The following is a 17,575-nucleotide window of genomic DNA, read 5'->3' on the forward strand; positions in this document are numbered from 1 at the left end:
TCCTGAAGTCCTGTCCCAGCCAGCAAACCCTGGGCTCATTGTAAAAACAGGGAAAGATTATCTGGGGGCAAGTCTCTTTTTTTTATTGTTTCAAAGTCCCAGTCAGGAATCTGGAGATGGCCCCAGAACATCACATGATATAGAAAATCTCCATATTCCAGTCCATTCAGTCTTCTGATAAATTTCTAGGCTTGAAAGAAATGGTATCCTGAGTATAAGGCTAAAAATCCCAGGCACCCAGGAAAGAAGCAAATACCTGAGAGTAGAAGCAGCATCCCTGAAAAAGAGTGTAAGATCACTTTGGGTTTGACACAGATAAGTTTGTTAACCAGCTACTGCCCAACAGTTATATCCAGGGCAGAGTAAATAACCCAAGAGTCTGTCCCATATTCATAGATGAAAGGTAGAAAATGTGAAACAAATAGGAGGAATAAGAAAATGTGCAGTGGAGGGAGGGGAAAGGGAGAGGAACAGCTTATAGATGATGATGCAAAACTTTCTGTTTAAAATTCCACAAACTTTGTAGGCATCTACTAAATGGAGCTGGGGTTACACTATGAGTTTGAAAATGATTAGAGAAAATTGCTTCCCAAGCCACGTGCTGGAAACCCCATCACTTGGGACATATAAATGTGGTCCAGACAAAGACCTGAAGGCAAAACTGTAGTGGACAATCTTCTAGACGCTGGGGGAAAGAGAAGTGATGGACAAGACATGACCTAAAAGAACTTTTTCATCTATAATATAAAACTACTCAATAACAGCAGCTGTATCTCTGCATTGATGATGCTAGAGCACCATCTGGGGGCTGTTTTAGGGCACATACTTCTATTTAAACTAAGCTTCATCTTGAAATCTAGTCATCTTCTTCTTAAGTAGAATGCAGTTTCAGGCCCCACCTCTGCCCCTGAGCCCCTTTCACATTTTTTATGGTTTTACAAGCACATTTTCCTATTTTTAAAAATGTGTTTCTCTCCACTGGTGCTGAGTGAAAGACCTACACAAACAACAGTGATTCTAGCTAACTGGTAATACAGGGAAACTACTACAGAACCCCTTCCCCCTCGCACAAAAACAGAGAAAATATGATTTGTGAAGTCTGTTTCTGTTATAGTGTATGAAGTGAAACTTGTAACAATAATAGGTACATGTTCAGAATGAAGCGTGATTTTCAGATCAATGGTCTCCCTTTCATTATGATCTTACAGTTTGCTAGCCCAATTCCCTTCGCCTCCCTTTTAGTTTTGTACAGTCTTTGCTGTAAGTAAATCATAATCCTACAGGTTCCCAAAGTGCTTTCCCACTCTCTCCACATTCTAGGTTCTTGTTAGCTGTGAGTCCTTGCTCCATTCTGAAGGGGACTGTTCCCCCCATCTCTCCTCTTGTTCGCAGGGCAGATGCATACAGAGTATGACATCATGGTATGTCACAAGGGCCTGATGACATCATAGCCCACCCTGAGCTGGAGTCAGTCTGCCAGGAGGATCCTGAGTCCTTCATTAATTCAAGGGGCAATGAGTACAGGTATCTCCTGCTGGACGGGAGAGGTGGAGGAGGGGTGATCCAATCCTGATGGTTTCCCTGGGGTACACCATCTATTTGTTGGCCATACTTCTGGCCACCCACTTCCTCATGTTCTCTGATGCCTTCATACCATCAAAAAGCCAGACCATGCTCCATGGAGTCAAGGACAAGAAGCTTGAGGGAAGGAGCCCACCACCAGGTTAGAGAGGCTGTCTCTGGCTTTCTTGTGTGGAGAGCCAATGGGGAGAGAGGATGGACTGAGAAGATGGCAGAGTGGGAAGGAAGAAAGGATGTGGCGAAGGAGGGGTTAGAGTGTGAGTATTAAAAAGAAGGGAGGGTGCAAGGCGACAGCTAGAGATGGAGGAAGAGGGAAGGGAATGGCTAGAAAAGTGGAAATAGGGGTTGGCAAAGAGGAATGAGTGGGGAAAAGGAATGGGACGGGAAGTGAAGAAGGGTGATAAGGAGTGACAGCATTAGGGAAGGGTAGATATAAAGAGAGGGGATATCAGAGGAGCTTGTTTTTTAGTTATCTATATGTGCAATGCCTAAATTCAATGAGGCCCTGCTGTGGGCCAGGGCCTCTGAGTGATACTAGAGATTAGTATGCCTGCTGCAACTGTTGCTGAAAAAGCTGTCTTTTAGTTCAGGCAGCAGTCCTGCATTAAGATCCAGAGGTCTCAGGTTTGCTCCCCGCTGCTGACAACCCATCCAGGAGTCATAACTACTAAATGATACAATCCTGCCATTCTCTCAATCATGCCAGCTGAAATGCCGCTCATAGGCAGGGAGCAAGGTTTCCCCTTTATCTGCTCAGCTCCCCTTCCCAGCAGGGGTTGCTCTCAGAGCTTCTCTGAACAGGCATCCAAGGCTTCCTCTCCTTGCCCCACCCTCACTTGGCCTCACATGGGGGGAGAAAGGTGAGCAGGCTGTGAGCTTGAGCACATCCACCTCCAGCAGCCTTCTGTGCAATGAGGGAGATGGGACCAGAGTTCACAAGTTCATGGGGAGCAAGGGGTCTGGGAGAGGGGCACTGGATCCCTGTGGGAAGAGAGACAGTGGAAAAGGGGAGGAGAAAGGGCTGGGTGAGAGCAAAGAGAGAGAGAGAGAGAGAGGGCCAATAATGAAGAAGTAAAGGTGGGAGGGACTAGATGAGAGATTGTGGTTGAAAGGGAGGAGGGAAAATGCTGTAGGGACAAGTCATGTGGCTCATGCACAGGCCTGGAATTCCTGAGTTTCATTGTCAGCTCTGCCACTGACTTGCGGTAGGACCTTGGGCAAGTCTCATCCCTCCTCTTTGCCTCAGTTTCCCCATCTATAAAATAGGGATAATGACCTTGGGTCACGGGTGGGTGAGAACACCTTCATAGCCTCGGATGGCAGTGTGACATTCATTTATTAGCATTAGATGATTTTTCTGGTGTAGAAAACGTTCACTCACTTCACACACATCCATAAGCACGTCACACGAGGAGCTACATAGAATTTGGCAGCTATGACAACAATATGGTGAGGGATGGGCTAAGGGGAGACATCTAGGGAGAGGAAGGATAGTGAGGGTAGGGAGTTCGGAAAAGAGAAAAGGGGACAGGAAGGAAGGGAAGCAGTTGGGGAGCTGGAGGGGACTGAATGCAGAAAGGGAGTGAAGGAGTGAGAGAATGGAGTGGGATGAGGATGAATTGAGGGAGAGAATGGAGAAAGGAGTGGGAGGAGAGGAGAGACAGACATAGAAGCAGCAAGAGACCAAAAAGAATGAGAGAACAGATAGGATGGACAGCGAAAGAGACAGAGAGGAGTGAGAGAGGCAGAGAGGAGAGCTTATGTCCCCTTCTCGGGTTGCAGGCTGGGAGCAAATGGAAGAAACCTTTGTGGCCTCGTCAACAGGGGAAGGCATGGAGGTGATTGACATGGTGCAGAATGAGGATGCACAAAGACTGAGGAACGCAGTGGTGAAGGATTTGCTGTTGGATCTGGCCATCTCCTTGAACACAGGCAGCATCATGCTCTTTTTTTTATGCGTGACATAGAACCAGAAATCATTGCCATGCTCATGGATGAAGACAACCTGAATGTCTACCTGCGTTTCATGATTGCCTACTAAGCAGCAGTGCTTTTCCTCACTATTCACACCCCAGGGAACCTGTGAACCAAGTGACATCAACAAGCACCTTCCCCATCACCCAGACCTGTCTCATCTCCCAACCCCCTTGAGAGCCCTCAATAAACCCTCAATCCAAAGCTTGTGGAATCTCTTATAAACCAGACTTCCCCATCTCAGGATCTCCATCCTCTATCTCCCATCTGCTTTTTATGGCAGAGCAGAGCACTCCCCAGTGAGCTGGGCCAGGGGGCTCTAAAGGGGCTTATGCACTTCATTGCCATGCTGGAGACCTACCTATGGGTCACAGTCTTGATTCCTTTCTCACCTGGTGCTGCTAAGATGACAGAGACCTAGTTACAGTGTGGCAGCCAAAATACCTAATGGTCCACCCGGCGCAAGGATCTGGAGTGACTCACCCTGTAGGTACTTGCTCCAAGTATGTTAATGGTTAAATCAGTGACATGGATTGTTCACATGAGAATGAATGAAAGGAACTATCTACACAAAGGGTACGTCTATACTTACCTCCGGGTTCGGCGGTAAGCAATCGATCTTCTGGGATCGATTTATCGTGTCTTGTCTAGATGCGATAAATCGATCCCAGAAGTGCTCGCCGTCAACGCCGGTACTCCTGCTCCACGAGAGGAGTACGCGGAGTCGACAGGGGAGCCTGCCTGCCGCGTCTGGACTAAGTTCTAACTAAGGTACTTCGACTTCAGCTACGTTATTCACGTAGCTGAAGTTGCGTATCTTAGTTCGAACTGGGGGGTTAGTGTGGACCAGCCCAAAGGGAAGCAGCTGGTCCATCTGGTCTGGTATTCTGTCTCCAGCAGAGGCCATTACCAGATGCTTCACATGAAGCTGCAAACTCCACCATAACTATACAAATACATGCTTACAGGGGAAGGTATTTCTTAATGCAGGCAGCTAGTGTTTGTTTTATCCATAAACCAGTAGGTCTGATCCTAAGAGTTGATCCTATCCAATGTCACCGCAGATATTTTCTCACTCAGATACGTATCAGCCTGCTTTGAATCGCACTATACTCTGCATCTCCATAATATGTTGAGGCAATGAGTTCCACAGGCCAACTATGTCCTGTGTAATAAAGTCAGACTCTGTAATGGCCAAAAATAGTCCAAATTTAAAGATGTTTCTGGCTTTGAAAGAGCAGCAGTGTAAAGGGGTTAAACAATTACGTTGCGTACATTGCTGGAGAAGAAACTACTGAATGACAAACATTTTTCTCAACTAACATTCCAGAGAAAATGTTTTTTCCCTGATTAACAAGGTATAAAAAAGTCAAAACAGAGCTCAATGTAGATTACTATAAGAATCAGTTTAAATAACAAAAAATAGGTTTGTTGGGGACATAACAAAATCTTTTTTTGATTATGAAAATTATGAGTAAAATAACTAAATACACTTTGAGATACCAATTATAAAAAAATCCACCATGAGCTGAATCATTCCCAGTATATATTGCTCACAATTCATTAGGTCAGGCTGTGGTATCTGAAGGAAATAAATGCAAAGGAAAGAGGAGTATTCTTCAGGGAGTCTTTCTTGAGGTGACTGGACTAGGAATTAGTGGAACAAAATTGAACAAAGAGGAAAAGTTTGGGTGTGGAATCAGTAAACACTTTAAGAGTGACCTGCAAAGGATAGCAATATTGGGCTTGTGCTCTTCTTTATGAGGGACAAAAAAAAGCCTAACAGGATTTGTTAAGGTGGCGCCCAGTCATGAACCTGGAGTCCATTGCTAGGCACTGTACAGACACAGAACAAAACGGGAGCCCTCCCTAAAGAGTTTACAATCCAAGTAAGGGTGTGTCAGCACATGGAGTTATTCAATAATAGCTGTCCCTGAATAACTCTATGTGTAGTTAAGCTGTAAGGTATTCACCACCTTTTTTTTTTTTTTTAACCTTAGAAATACCAGGAAAATAAAGTCTTGCTTTTCCTGTTTTGCTGGACGTCTTTCTTGGAAGACATGGATATGTGGATTCTCAGATCTCACAAAACATACTTGAAAGGCAAGGTGTGCCCTATCTACAAGAGCTTTGCTTCACACTGATTATTCAGGCATTTGAATTAGTTAAATAGATGTTTAAAAAACAAAAGCATCACCGCCAACAACCAAACAAATCGTTTAAAACAGTTAGAGTAAAAAAAAAAAAAAACCTCTTTCCATATCAATGAATCAGGTTTCATTTGCATGATTTCTCTGATGTCATAAAGATCCTAGCTCTCTGGTAGTCCAAGAGACTTCCAAGAAAAGCATGGCTGACAAGACCTGAATTTCCAATGTTATAAAAAAAAAAAAAAAGGAAAAAATATTGGGGGAGGAGGGCAGAGGAGGCAATGCCAACACTTTCAGGAAGCAAACAAACAAACAAAAGAAAAACCCCACAAATCCAAATTTGTTTCTCATTGGAAGTAATCTTAAATATATAATATTAGGTTGTTTTTTTAAAGGGAGTCAGTGTGATGCAGTGGATAAAGCACAGGAGTAAGAATTGGAAGACATGGGGTGAAATCCAGTCGTATTAATGTCATAAGGGAGTTTTGTCACTGACTTCAAGGGAGCCAGGATTTCACCTATGGTTTATTCTCTCATCTCTGCCACTGACCTGCTGTGTAAACTTGTTTAAGTCATTAGTGTCTCTGTGCCTCAGTTTCCCCATCTGTAAAATAAAGATAATGATATCTAAACCCTCTTTGTATAGCGCATGAAAATCACCAACATAGGTGCTATTACTTATATCAAACTGTGAGTTTGATATACACCATTTTCTTAAAACTAATAGAAATGTTTCTAAGATTTTCTTTGTTCACTCCAAGGAATACAGATTTTAGTTTGGATTTAAACATTCTCCGGCAGCATTTGCAACTCTGATATTACAGCAGTGCTTGAGAGCTGGAAAATAAAACTGACAGAAAAAAAAGTAAAAGAAGTGCTCCTGAAGAATATACTGTGTTGGCCTATACTGGTTGGCACTGGATTCATAGATTCCAAGGCCAGAAGGGATGATTGTGATCATCTAGTCTGACCTCCTGTATAAACAGGCCATAGAACTTCCCCCAATAATTCCATTTTTTAGAACAACATCCAGTCTTAATTTAAAAATTGCCAAAGATTTAGAACTCTCCACAACCCTGGCTAATTGTCACAGTGAGAGGAAGTAAGACAATTAATAGGTCTTTTCCAGCTTTAATTTTGATGCTCATTCCCAATACCAGTATCTACTCCCAAAGAATCACCACACCGGTAATATAATGGTCAGAATAAAATAGCTCCCACCATTTAAAAAATTTCCCAGGGACAGCTTTACAAAGAAACAGGTGCCTGTGAGCTGCAGGAGGGTTGTCTTGCCAATTCTAGTGAATTTTAGGTTTTTTGTTTTTTTAAATATAGGTCTAATTATCAGGGCCTCCAAAATGATAGTTTTCAGGCTGTTCTTAGTAACATAGAAATGTTCTTATATGCCAGTTTTCTTGCTGCTCCTGAAATCCACTACATCTTTTACTCTTTTCCCCCCTACACTGCATTACTACATGACATTTGGTTACAATAATACTATGTCACAAAAACATAACAGCAGCAAAACTACCCCATCGGATTAGCAAAAATTCCTGAAAAGCAGTTTGGTATTTGGAGAAGCATTCTAAAATCTGGAGGCTGACCTCTGGAGGTTCCCATAAACCCTGGAAACCATCCCCTACCATCCCAACCTTTCATTAAACAGGCCCCAGCCATAGCTAACTTGATGTAGGGTGACCATATTTTCCCAAAGGGAAAAGGGACACCATTCGGGGCTAACCCAAGGCACCCCCTCCTCCCTTCCCATGTGGGGCCAACCCGAGGCCTCCCTTTCTCCCACATGTGTGGGGCCAGCCCAAGACCCCTCTGCCACCCACCTGCGGCCAAAAGAGACTGGCCCAGCCAAAATGAGACATATGGTCACCCTAACCTGATGCCTTTTTGTGAGAGGGAACAAGACTTATCTGTTATCTCCATATGGAGTGACTGGGGGCAACTAGTAGGAATCTCTAACATCTTGGGGCGGGGGCATAACACCCTCCCACACCCCATTGCCTCCTGACCGGGGCTGGCTCTAGGCAGGATCTTCGGAGGGAATTTGGCGGCGAGTCCCTCAGTCCCTCTCTTCTTCTTTGAGCTGCTGCCGAAGTGCCACCAAAGAGGGTGAGAGCCAAATTTGTGTGAGCGGCATTGCCACCCTATGGGCCAAGTGATGTGTCGGAGTGCCATTCCATCTGGAAGTCCCTCAGAACCTCATAACTCAATGGTTCTGGTGGAACTTCATTACTTGCAACATTATAGCTACGTCACTGACTATACGTCACTGACTCCTGAGATTCCACTCCCTGTCCTGTCCATGCATTGCTTCCCCCCTTCCTCTTCTCCACAGAAGGGGTTCCACCGTTTCAGCCTTTCTTCTCCTTCAGCCAGAGCATGCTCTTCCCCTTCTTCTGAGTGCGAAAAAGCTTGAGAATAGCTGCTGCTGCTACTTCCTTCTCAGCAGAAATCAGCAGGGGGGGCAATTAGAAAAGAGAGGCAACTGCTGCATCGGAGGAGTGGTATCTAGGGTTTGATCCAAAGTCCAGTGAAGTTAATGGGACTGAGCTTTCCATTCAAGCTGGCCAGGCCCCTAGTGGTCAGAGGTAAGAATAACCGGGGGGATGGGGGGGAACAATCACAAAGAGCTAGACAGGTCAGATCCAGGACACTAGGCTAAGTAGCAGAAAATAAGATAAAATCCCAGGACCATCCCACTCATATTGGGGGCACTAAGACAGGTGTGCCATGACATATCTAGGTGGGGTTTTTAGCAATGTACATTAATTAAATGTCTCATCTTCCCATCTGGAAGCGGTAACCAGTGAGTCTCTCCCCCCATGTGATTTCAGAGTGAGAGATCCGGGTTCTTCTATCCCTGGTGGTCCAGGGTGGGAGGTGTGCATGGAGACTTGTGAGGTTTCCCCCAGAGTTGTAAATGATTGTAGCTTGTCTATTTACCTTGCAAGCCTGTGCCCCCACACTCTGAAGGGCAAGTTTTGCCTAATTGGGGCAGAGCATGGGGAGCATTTGAGGAGTAGCACACACTGTACTGGCTGCTATGTTTAGCCTCTCTTCCCTCCTGCTACCCGGACTGGAACCTTCTGCCACCATGACCTGTTGGCAGGGGAAAAGGATGAGAAGAAGGGATGGGGAGGAATGGGTTAGGCTCCAGAATGTCTTTGTGTGGGGGCAGGCCATTCTTCAGCAGGGATGAATTCTACAGCTCCAGTCTCCAGCTTTCTCTCTCTCTCCCCCTCCTTCTCCATGTGGATTACCAGATGTGGCACTTGAAGGCTGGATTCATTGGTGCTGTGCTGGAGCAGTGGAAATGCCTGGCAAAGTCCTGGCTGTTGCTGAGGGGCCCGCGGACGCGGAGTGGTGGTGGGCTGTGTGGGTCCCTGTGCAGGAAGGCTCGCAGTCTCTCGGGGCTCTGGTGCCCACACATCCCCTGGAGGGAAACAAAACAATCATGTCAGCATTTAAGAATGATCCCAAAGGCTCACTTGCCCACGAGCCCTCACATAGGTTCTGCAGGGTTCCAGCTTGTCATCCTTCCTGGGCAACATGAGCATAAGGAGACAGGGCAGACAGAGAGATATGCTGGACAACAGTGCCAGGAGAGAGGATGACACTCAGATCTACATGTTCTTCTCTTCACACCTGGATACTGCCATTTCCTAGTGCATGGTAGAGGGCAAGAGTTCCATCTATCCATATTTATCTGTTCTAAACTCTTCACTATGTTATTTCAGTGTGTTAATTTAGTCACAGCCCCAACAAGGCAGAAATTATTCTGGCTGGCAGGGGAAGCACCTATAGGACAGGTAGTGCTGTGAATATGCCATTCTTTGGAGGGGAGTGTCCAGCCTTTATTCAGGTGGTTTGCAGTGTCTGGGTCATACTAGACTCATCACTGTTGCTGGAAGCCCAGATGATCACTCTGGTTAATCCTGCCTGCATTCACTGACAGCTGGTCCTAGAGCTGCCCCATCCCTTCTCTAATGCAGACCTTACCAGAGTGACCCAACGCTTTGTAGCCACAGGATTGGATCACCTTCTTCTGCACTCTTCTCAGGAGCCTACCATCAATAAGCACCCTGAAGCTCCAGCTAGTGTGGAATACAATGGCTGATCTCTATGATCCCTGAATCTCTATGAGAACATAACACCAGTGATCTATGAAGTGCACTTCACTTGCAGCTCAAGAGTTTGGTTATGTATAAATCCTAAACTTGCGAAGAGGAAGGTACCTGAAAAATCTCACTCCATCCATCCATCCATGCATGTACTTGACCCCCATCACCAAAATACTTGATCATCTCTCTCCCTAAAGCCCATCATGGTGGCAGTGCTGGTTCACTCTTGCTGTCTTTTCCTTCCTGCAAACCTAAATTTCTTCTTGCCCACTCTTCCCAGGTAAGTAAATTATCTTTTGATGGGCAAGTTAAATATCATTCTTTTTTTTCTTTCATTATCATCAGTCATCATAACCAAGGATGCTTAGATATTCCAGTGACTGCTGCCTTAGATAAACCTTAAATGATGGATAGTAGATAGATTGTTGTGCTTGGTCCCTTTGACAGTCTGATATTGCTTCAGAGCCCAGTGTAGGATGTATGCCTTCAGTGAGGCCTTTGATCAGCATTTAGGGAGCAGTCCAGTGCTGCGAAGTAGGGAGAGAGACTCACACCAGGAGGGAGGGAGATGGTGATGATCAGACACACAAACCAGAGAGAGAAAGTATGAGAGGAAGATACATTAAAAGAGGCCAGATGGGCTGAGACAGACAAGATGAATAAGATCAGCAGGGTGTTCATTACATTGGCAAAGCTGATGTAGAAGAGCTGATGGTGTGAGAGTCCACTCCCGGGTAAATTCCTCTCCTGTTTGTGCTTTTTCAGCCAGTTCTTATAGGCCTGTGGGCAAACAGGGACAGATAAATTAAAATAAAAAATCTCAGACTGTGTCCCACAAATATCATTAAAGTTTAACTCACAACAGAGAGCTGAAATCAGGAGCCTCCATCCTCCCAGTGTGGATGTTGGTGCTGTCCGCTGATGCTGCCCCAGAGCTCTTATGCTGGGACACAGACATCCATCCACCCACTCACTGAGAAAGTGTAGTATCCTTTTCTTTCCCATCCCATCTCCTTGCTCTCTGAGATGGCTTATCCCTGCCCTCTTTCTTATCAACCTAACTGTTGTGCTTCCCATTCAAGGCAATACAACATAGTGGCAGCAGAGGGTCAGAAGATGATGCAGTTTGATGCACTATAATTGAATGAAAACCATTTCAACTTGAGTCACCCATGCTCAAAAAATACTTGCCATGCTTTGCATATCACTAGTACCTTCTATCTAAAGATCTGAAGGCATGTGACAGACATTATTTAATTAAACCTCATAACTTCCCTGAAGAGGAACTTTCTTCTACAGAGTACTTTCAGCTTCATAGATATGGGTATTGATTCATACAGGACCAAGACAGGACCAGAGTAGGGGGGTTGCAGGGCAGGGCAGGATTGAGGGGTATTGGCAGAGTTGTGTGAAACTACAAGATTAGAACAGCAGGTAGCTTGTGATACTTGGTAAGCGATGGCGAGTCCTCCTGTGTCAGCTGCATTCTCCAGCAGGGTGAAAGTGCCATTGATTCTCAGGCCCTGCAGAGAGTAGCGTTCATACTGTTCCACCAGGCAGTCTGTACCCCGCACTAATGCATCCTTGTTGCATCTAGGACAGCTCTCAGGCACCACTGTGGAGAAGAGGGAAATCCAGGAAGGTAAATGCAGTACCAGTGTCCACTGGGATTCAGTCACTACTCCCATTAGTAATGAACATGGTCTGGGATTGAGTCTTTTGAATTTACCAAACCCACCTTTGCACTACACATTTAAATAGGGAGCAGGTCCTGGAGTAGCTCCCCTGAGCTCTCCAGAGGGAACACACCCCTGAGGTCTGTGACAGTGAGCAATTACCAGCAATGGTTTGGGGCACTGGAACAATTTTTATAGTCAGGGTGCTGAAAGTGGAAACCATGTATTTGGTTATGTATTACTACTTCAGGCCAGGGGATGTTGCTGCACCCTTGGCACCTCTAGCTCCAGCACCCCTGAATGGTTCACAATACGCACCGTAATCATAGAATGCGTGAAGCAGCTCGTGTGCCATGATGACTCCCATGGCTCCAAAGTTCACAGCGCTGAAAAACACAGAATGTAAAGAGGTATCAGCTGCCAAGCCTGCAGGAGGCAGGGGACGCAAGGGTTTCTCTGTACAGCCCTGCTCCATCAAGTGTGATTCTACTCTGCCAAGTGATGGTGTAAAACCAGTATCAGGAGCTGCATGCTTATCGTCTCTGTTATTCCAGATCAACACGTTCAGTAAATGTGCAAGCAAAGGTATGATTCTTCTAACTATCAGCACTGCCAATTCCCCCTGGCTATGTTTACATAGCAATTAAATACCCACACAGCTGGCCTGGGTCAGCTGACTTGGGCTTGCTGGACAGCTGCAAAATTGTTGTATAGACTTTTGGGCTTGCTGGAGGCTCCAGGCTGAGCCTGAATATTAGATCTACACAGCAATTTTAGCCCCACAGCCCGAGTCAGCTGACCCAGGCCAGCCACAGGTCTTTTATTCTGGTGTAGACATATTCTGAGAGTCAAGCTGAATTCTTTCTAGCTCATATCCTTTCACCATTAATAAAGATTCTGCAAGTCAAATTCTGCCCTCATTAATTGTGGAATCCCACTGTCCTCATGCCAGGTTAGTGACATGGTAATGCCAGGTTAGTGACATCTGTGCAACCCCATTGCCTGCTGAAGAGTTGCACAAATGGTAACTGAGGGTAAAGATAATGGGGTTGTACAAGGTGAACAATTGCAATTGGATGTTTGTTAACAAGTCTGCTAATTATGCACAAGATAGTAATCTAATCAGGAGTTTCACTAGAAATAGTTGTGGTACTCCCACAAATTCCACCCACAAACCAAGCTCCACCCATTTGAAACACCAGAATTAATCCACACACAGTCAAATTTCCACAGTATGATCATCCCTCTCCTTTCTTACATGCATTGATCAATAATGAAAAAGCAAAGAACATTGACATGTACATAGTGATCGTCACTACCTTTCAGAATTAACAGGTCACTGAAATGAATAGGAGCAACTCACATCTCTCTAACAGTGGCTGCTTTAATAGTTCTACAGACTCAGTTCACATTTTAAAGGTTATCTGCAACTACAGCTGGATGTATAACTGATTTTTCAGTTTACTGGCCATTCTGAAAAATCAAAACTAACTTTTGTTTCAGGGTTGACCAGAATTTAATTTTAATTTTTTTTTTAGCAAACTGTTGAAAAAAATATCTGCTTTGTATTGAATGAAACATTCAGTTCCTCCTGAAATGAAATGTTTCATTTTCAGTTTTTTTAAAGTTTCTTTAATAAAATTAAAGTAAAATTCAAAATGAAAAGTCATTTAGAATTGAAAAATCAAAACTTTGCTTTAAAAAATGTCGAAACAAAATGTTTTTATTTCAACTGAAACAACTTGGAGAATTCAAAATGAATTTATGAAATATTTTTATCAACCCCAACCCTGGATGTCTGACTCCTGAATCTAATGCTCTCTCTCTGAACTGTTGGCTCTGCTGGGCTAACAGTGTTAACAAACTTATTTCCCTCACAGTCAATTTAGTCAGCAAATCAAACTGAATACAGGGGGCAGATCTGCTGGTTCAGAAGTGACTCACTCATTAAGCGGAAGCACATAGCATTAGAAAAGTATATTTGTCTTGCCATTAGTCATTTCAGCTGTGTCCCATTCTTAATCCTGTTATGAGTTTTATGAGTCATCAAGGGCATATGGGTGTTCTACAGATAGGAAGTGTAAGTGTCACCATAGACTAAAAAGAATTATTATATTGATCAGACCACTTGTTTCATTCCTTCCCCTAGTGAGAGCCTACTTTTGTACAGAAATTTAATGAGTCTGGGATTATTCTCCCTGTACAAACCTTTCTCCCGGGGAACAAAAACAATGACATCAAACAGTGTTTGATGTGTCTTAAATGACCACTTAATGACAACACTGGTTGCTCAGCTGAGATACTCTCATTATAACAAATAACAGAGGAACAGAATTGTACTGTTCGATGGTTCACAGGAACGCATATAAACCTCATAATGCAAAAAAAAAAAAAATTAAAAAATGGTTGCTTAGTAGTGGTGATCTTTTTAAAAAGGAGGAGCAGAGCTGTCTTTGATCCATTTGAAGACACTTTGGACAGGAGATTGCCTAAAGGTTTCATAGGATTTAGTCTTGGAATCTAGAAAACAATATATCTCTATCTTTGAGTGACTCAATATCGAGGTGGGCTCAGGAACTGTCTTCGTTGTGGCCTGTCTTGATGAGCCTCATGTCTTTTTCCTTCTGCTCTATTATATTCTGCCTGTATGGGAGGGACAGGAAAACTGCCAGCCTGAGTCTCAGGTTAAGAGCCCGAGGTTACTCAGTGACAGATGAGAGATGGCTTATCTCAGCCCCACATAGGGTGACCAGATGTCTCGATTTTATAGGGACAGTCCCGATATTTGTGGCTTATTTTTATATGGGTTCCTATTACCCCCTCACCTCCTGTCCCGATTTTTCACACTTGCTATCTGGTCACCCTAGCCCCACATGGAAAGCACTTAGGCTCTGATTTTGCTCTCACTGAAGCCAGTGGACAAATTCCCACTGAGTTCAGTCAGAGCAGGACCCTCCCTCCCCACTTTTGGCCTTTTGCAGTGAAACAGTATGCTGGAAACTCAGCATGCTGAAGGGGTGAGGTTTATGCTGGTGGCTTTGCAGCCCCTCAGTACCTGGGGAACTCAGCGTGGAAGAAGGGGCTGCGGAACATTCCCGCGGGGAAGACCACGGCGTGGCGCCTCAATGAGTAGTAGGAATGGACAGACCAAGGGAAGACCTCCCAACTAGAAGCAGAAAAAGAAAGGAGAGAGAACACCCACTATTAACGGCTTGGGACCGTCTCCTGATCCCTCTCCCTACTGGACCTTTGTGGGAATGGTGGTGACATAGAGAAAGAACTCCCCAGTGCAATCCCATACAGCGAGGAGGCAGAGTTAGAGGTTCACATTATTCAGAGCCTCATGTGTTCAATACAAACACTGTATCTGCCTTTATTTATTTATTAGGCACTTATCACTGCCATAACTAAGTTCCTTGGAAACAGTCATGGATGTACCCTCCCCACACCACTATCAGGTAAGCCACGGCTAGTAGCCTCATTTTACAGAGTGGCTAAGAGACTTGCTCGGGGTCATGCAGGCGGTATGTAGCAGAACAGGGAAATGAACCCAGCTTGTCTGACTTTCTGCTCAGTGCATTAACCACAAGAGCAAATTTCCTCCCCACTGTCTTGGCCCATTCCTATACTATATCTCAAATCTTTTGTTTTTGTTATATCTTCTTTTGTGTCCAATCAGCTGCTCCTATACCTCCTCTCCACTGCCTATATACATCCTATAACCAGTCCCCTACCACACATCATCCCCACCACCTGTCAGCTGACACATACTTATCCTGCAGGTGGGGATGAAGGAGCCTCAGGGAGAAATTTTCCCTCACAGCCTTCAGGCAGGCCACCACATTGAGCAAAAAGGTATTGTCATGTATCTCCAGCTAAGGAAAGAGAGAGGCAATGAGAGCGAGTTTAAAAGGACACAGAAGAGAGAGCAAGAACAAGAGAGAGATGAGAATCAGAAAGAGGACGGGGCAAAAGAGACAACACCAAACAGGGCAGAAAATGGGGTTAATCAAAAAACAAACAATCAAATATTCTCTCTTTTCTCTCCCAACCCTCAAAATCTCCAACCTAAGATGTGGAAAAGGACTGCAGGAGATATTATCACAAGCAAAGCAGAGCACGCATTCTGTGGGGGATGAACGGTGCCACATCCAACTTTTCCTGTCCCAACAGGAGGCAGAGTAGGCAAAGACGCAAGAGCACTGGCTGGACCTCCCAGCTTCTCCAGACCCAACCTCTTTCAAAACAAGACATTGGAGGGAAAGGAGAAGGTATGCTAGTTGTATGGAGTATGCTCTGCTCCCTTCCCCTCCAGCAGAAGTTGCCCTTGGGTATGGAACAAATATATTACCAGTAACAAGACAGGTATGTTTGCATTGTATAACTCACATCCTGGAATTCCCGGTCCATTTCAGCAGTTTGGAGGATGCTGTCTGGATAGCCAATTTCCACCTGAAGCTTAGAAACCTTAAATCATTAAAATAAAATAAAATAATACACATAATCAAGAGGATTCCTTATATTTTGAATGTCCCTATAATGTGTTTCAGGGCAGGGTAAGTAGGACTTATAAGTTAGCTCTGTAAAAATAAGAGCTGTCCTATTTGACTTCTCCAGGTAACACATCTCCCCTTGCTCTTCTCCTTTCCCAAATCAGTGCTATAAGGCCAAATGCAACCCTGATATAAACAGTAGCTGCTCTAATGAAGCCCATGGAATTGCAGCTGCTTACACCAGTGCAGCTTTGTGCTTTTTTATCTCTCTCCATGTGGAAGCTTGTTGGTGCTCATATATGTTGGCATGTGTGCAGCTGTGGGTGCGCATGGATAAACACTGAACTTTTCCATATATACGTTAGTTTATGACCATGTGCATATGATGGTATATGTGTATCCACCTAGAGGTGTTGAGCAGGTATGTATAAAAGTGTCCATGTAGGATCATGTACATGAGAACACATGTCAAAGTATGTGCAGGTGCAGACACCCATCCCTTCCCAGGAGCTTCTGGGACATAAGGACCCAGTGACCTGTGTCTTCCACACATGCCTTGTCCTTGGCCTCTTGTCGGGTCTGCTCATCCATCCACTCCACCTGATCCAGCCGACTGTTGAGGGCATCTCGGACCACAGAGAACATCTTCTCAGCCTGCCAAGGGGGAAAGAGAGATACACTCAGGGCTACAGAAAAGCAGCTGCTCCTTAAGAAATACCATATCTGTCTCTGAGAGGAGAGGGGAGCAAACAGGGCCCATGTTTATTCAGTCCTGGGCTACTCTCTATCTATGCTCCACAAATTGAGCTACAACCCAGCCCTGGTAAGGATCCCTCTTTCCAGGGAGTGAGAAGGGAATTCGTTCTTTACTTCCGTTCAGCCATGGGCTTGTCCCTGTACACTGTTCCCCTAACCCTGCCCTGTTCTCCTCATCTCCTCATTGCCTCTGCTTAGGTGAGAGGAGAACACAATCCCTTGTTCATTCAGTCCTAGACTTCTCCTCTCCTAACATGGGATGGGATCTACTCTAGACTCTTTCCCTTTGTTTGAATTAAAGGAAAGTTCAGGATGTATTTAGTTCCAGCTCCCTCTATTATACAATCTGACCCTCCTCTTTGCTGGTGGTGTCTGAGGGGGATTCAGTCAATCAGTTCAGGGCTTTGCTACACACATGTGCACACATACATACACTTCTCCCACAGTGGAACCTATATTCTGCCCTGGAGGAAGCCCAGCAAATTCACTTCACTGATGACCTTACAAGGAAGATGAGCGCTGTAGTTTGACATGCTCTCCTGTGTCCTTCTTCCCTCTTTCTCTTCTCTGTTTCTTCATTGCTCTTCCCTCTTTAATCTCTCTCATTGTCCCATGTCCCTGGGTCATTTTTTTCATGGCATTTTTCACACAGTGCAAACCCTTTATAAATTCAGTGCTTGTGCTAATAACCTTGGAAATGGAAATCTGATCCCTTAGCAAAAAGGTTCCCCTTCCCCAGGGTATGCAGACTTGTTTGTTATTACTGACCCACTCAGAAGCCCAGGCATATTGGTTTGTTAATACAGTAC

General features: G+C 44.8%; 1 protein-coding gene across 5 annotated transcripts in view; it reads right to left on the reverse strand.

The window, feature by feature from the left end:
• Positions 1-4,942: 4,942 nt before the first annotated feature.
• Positions 4,943-17,575, reverse strand: part of KEL (Kell metallo-endopeptidase (Kell blood group)) — a 32,667-nt gene continuing 20,034 nt past the window's right edge. For 4 of the 5 annotated variants that reach the window (XM_034786642.1, XM_034786629.1, XM_034786633.1 and 1 more), the window contains 8 exons: positions 16,566-16,664; positions 15,907-15,984; positions 15,289-15,392; positions 14,573-14,683; positions 11,836-11,903; positions 11,290-11,456; positions 10,526-10,621; positions 4,943-9,153 (listed from right to left, as the gene is read on the reverse strand). In XM_034786642.1, coding sequence (XP_034642533.1) covers positions 8,977-9,153; positions 10,526-10,621; positions 11,290-11,456; positions 11,836-11,903; positions 14,573-14,683; positions 15,289-15,392; positions 15,907-15,984; positions 16,566-16,664 — 900 coding nt within the window. In that variant the 3' untranslated portion in view covers positions 4,943-8,976. The other variant, XM_034786619.1, reaches the window with a different exon arrangement.

Source organism: Trachemys scripta, chromosome 1 (assembly GCF_013100865.1).
Source record: "Trachemys scripta elegans isolate TJP31775 chromosome 1, CAS_Tse_1.0, whole genome shotgun sequence".
Taxonomy (NCBI): domain Eukaryota; kingdom Metazoa; phylum Chordata; order Testudines; family Emydidae; genus Trachemys; species Trachemys scripta.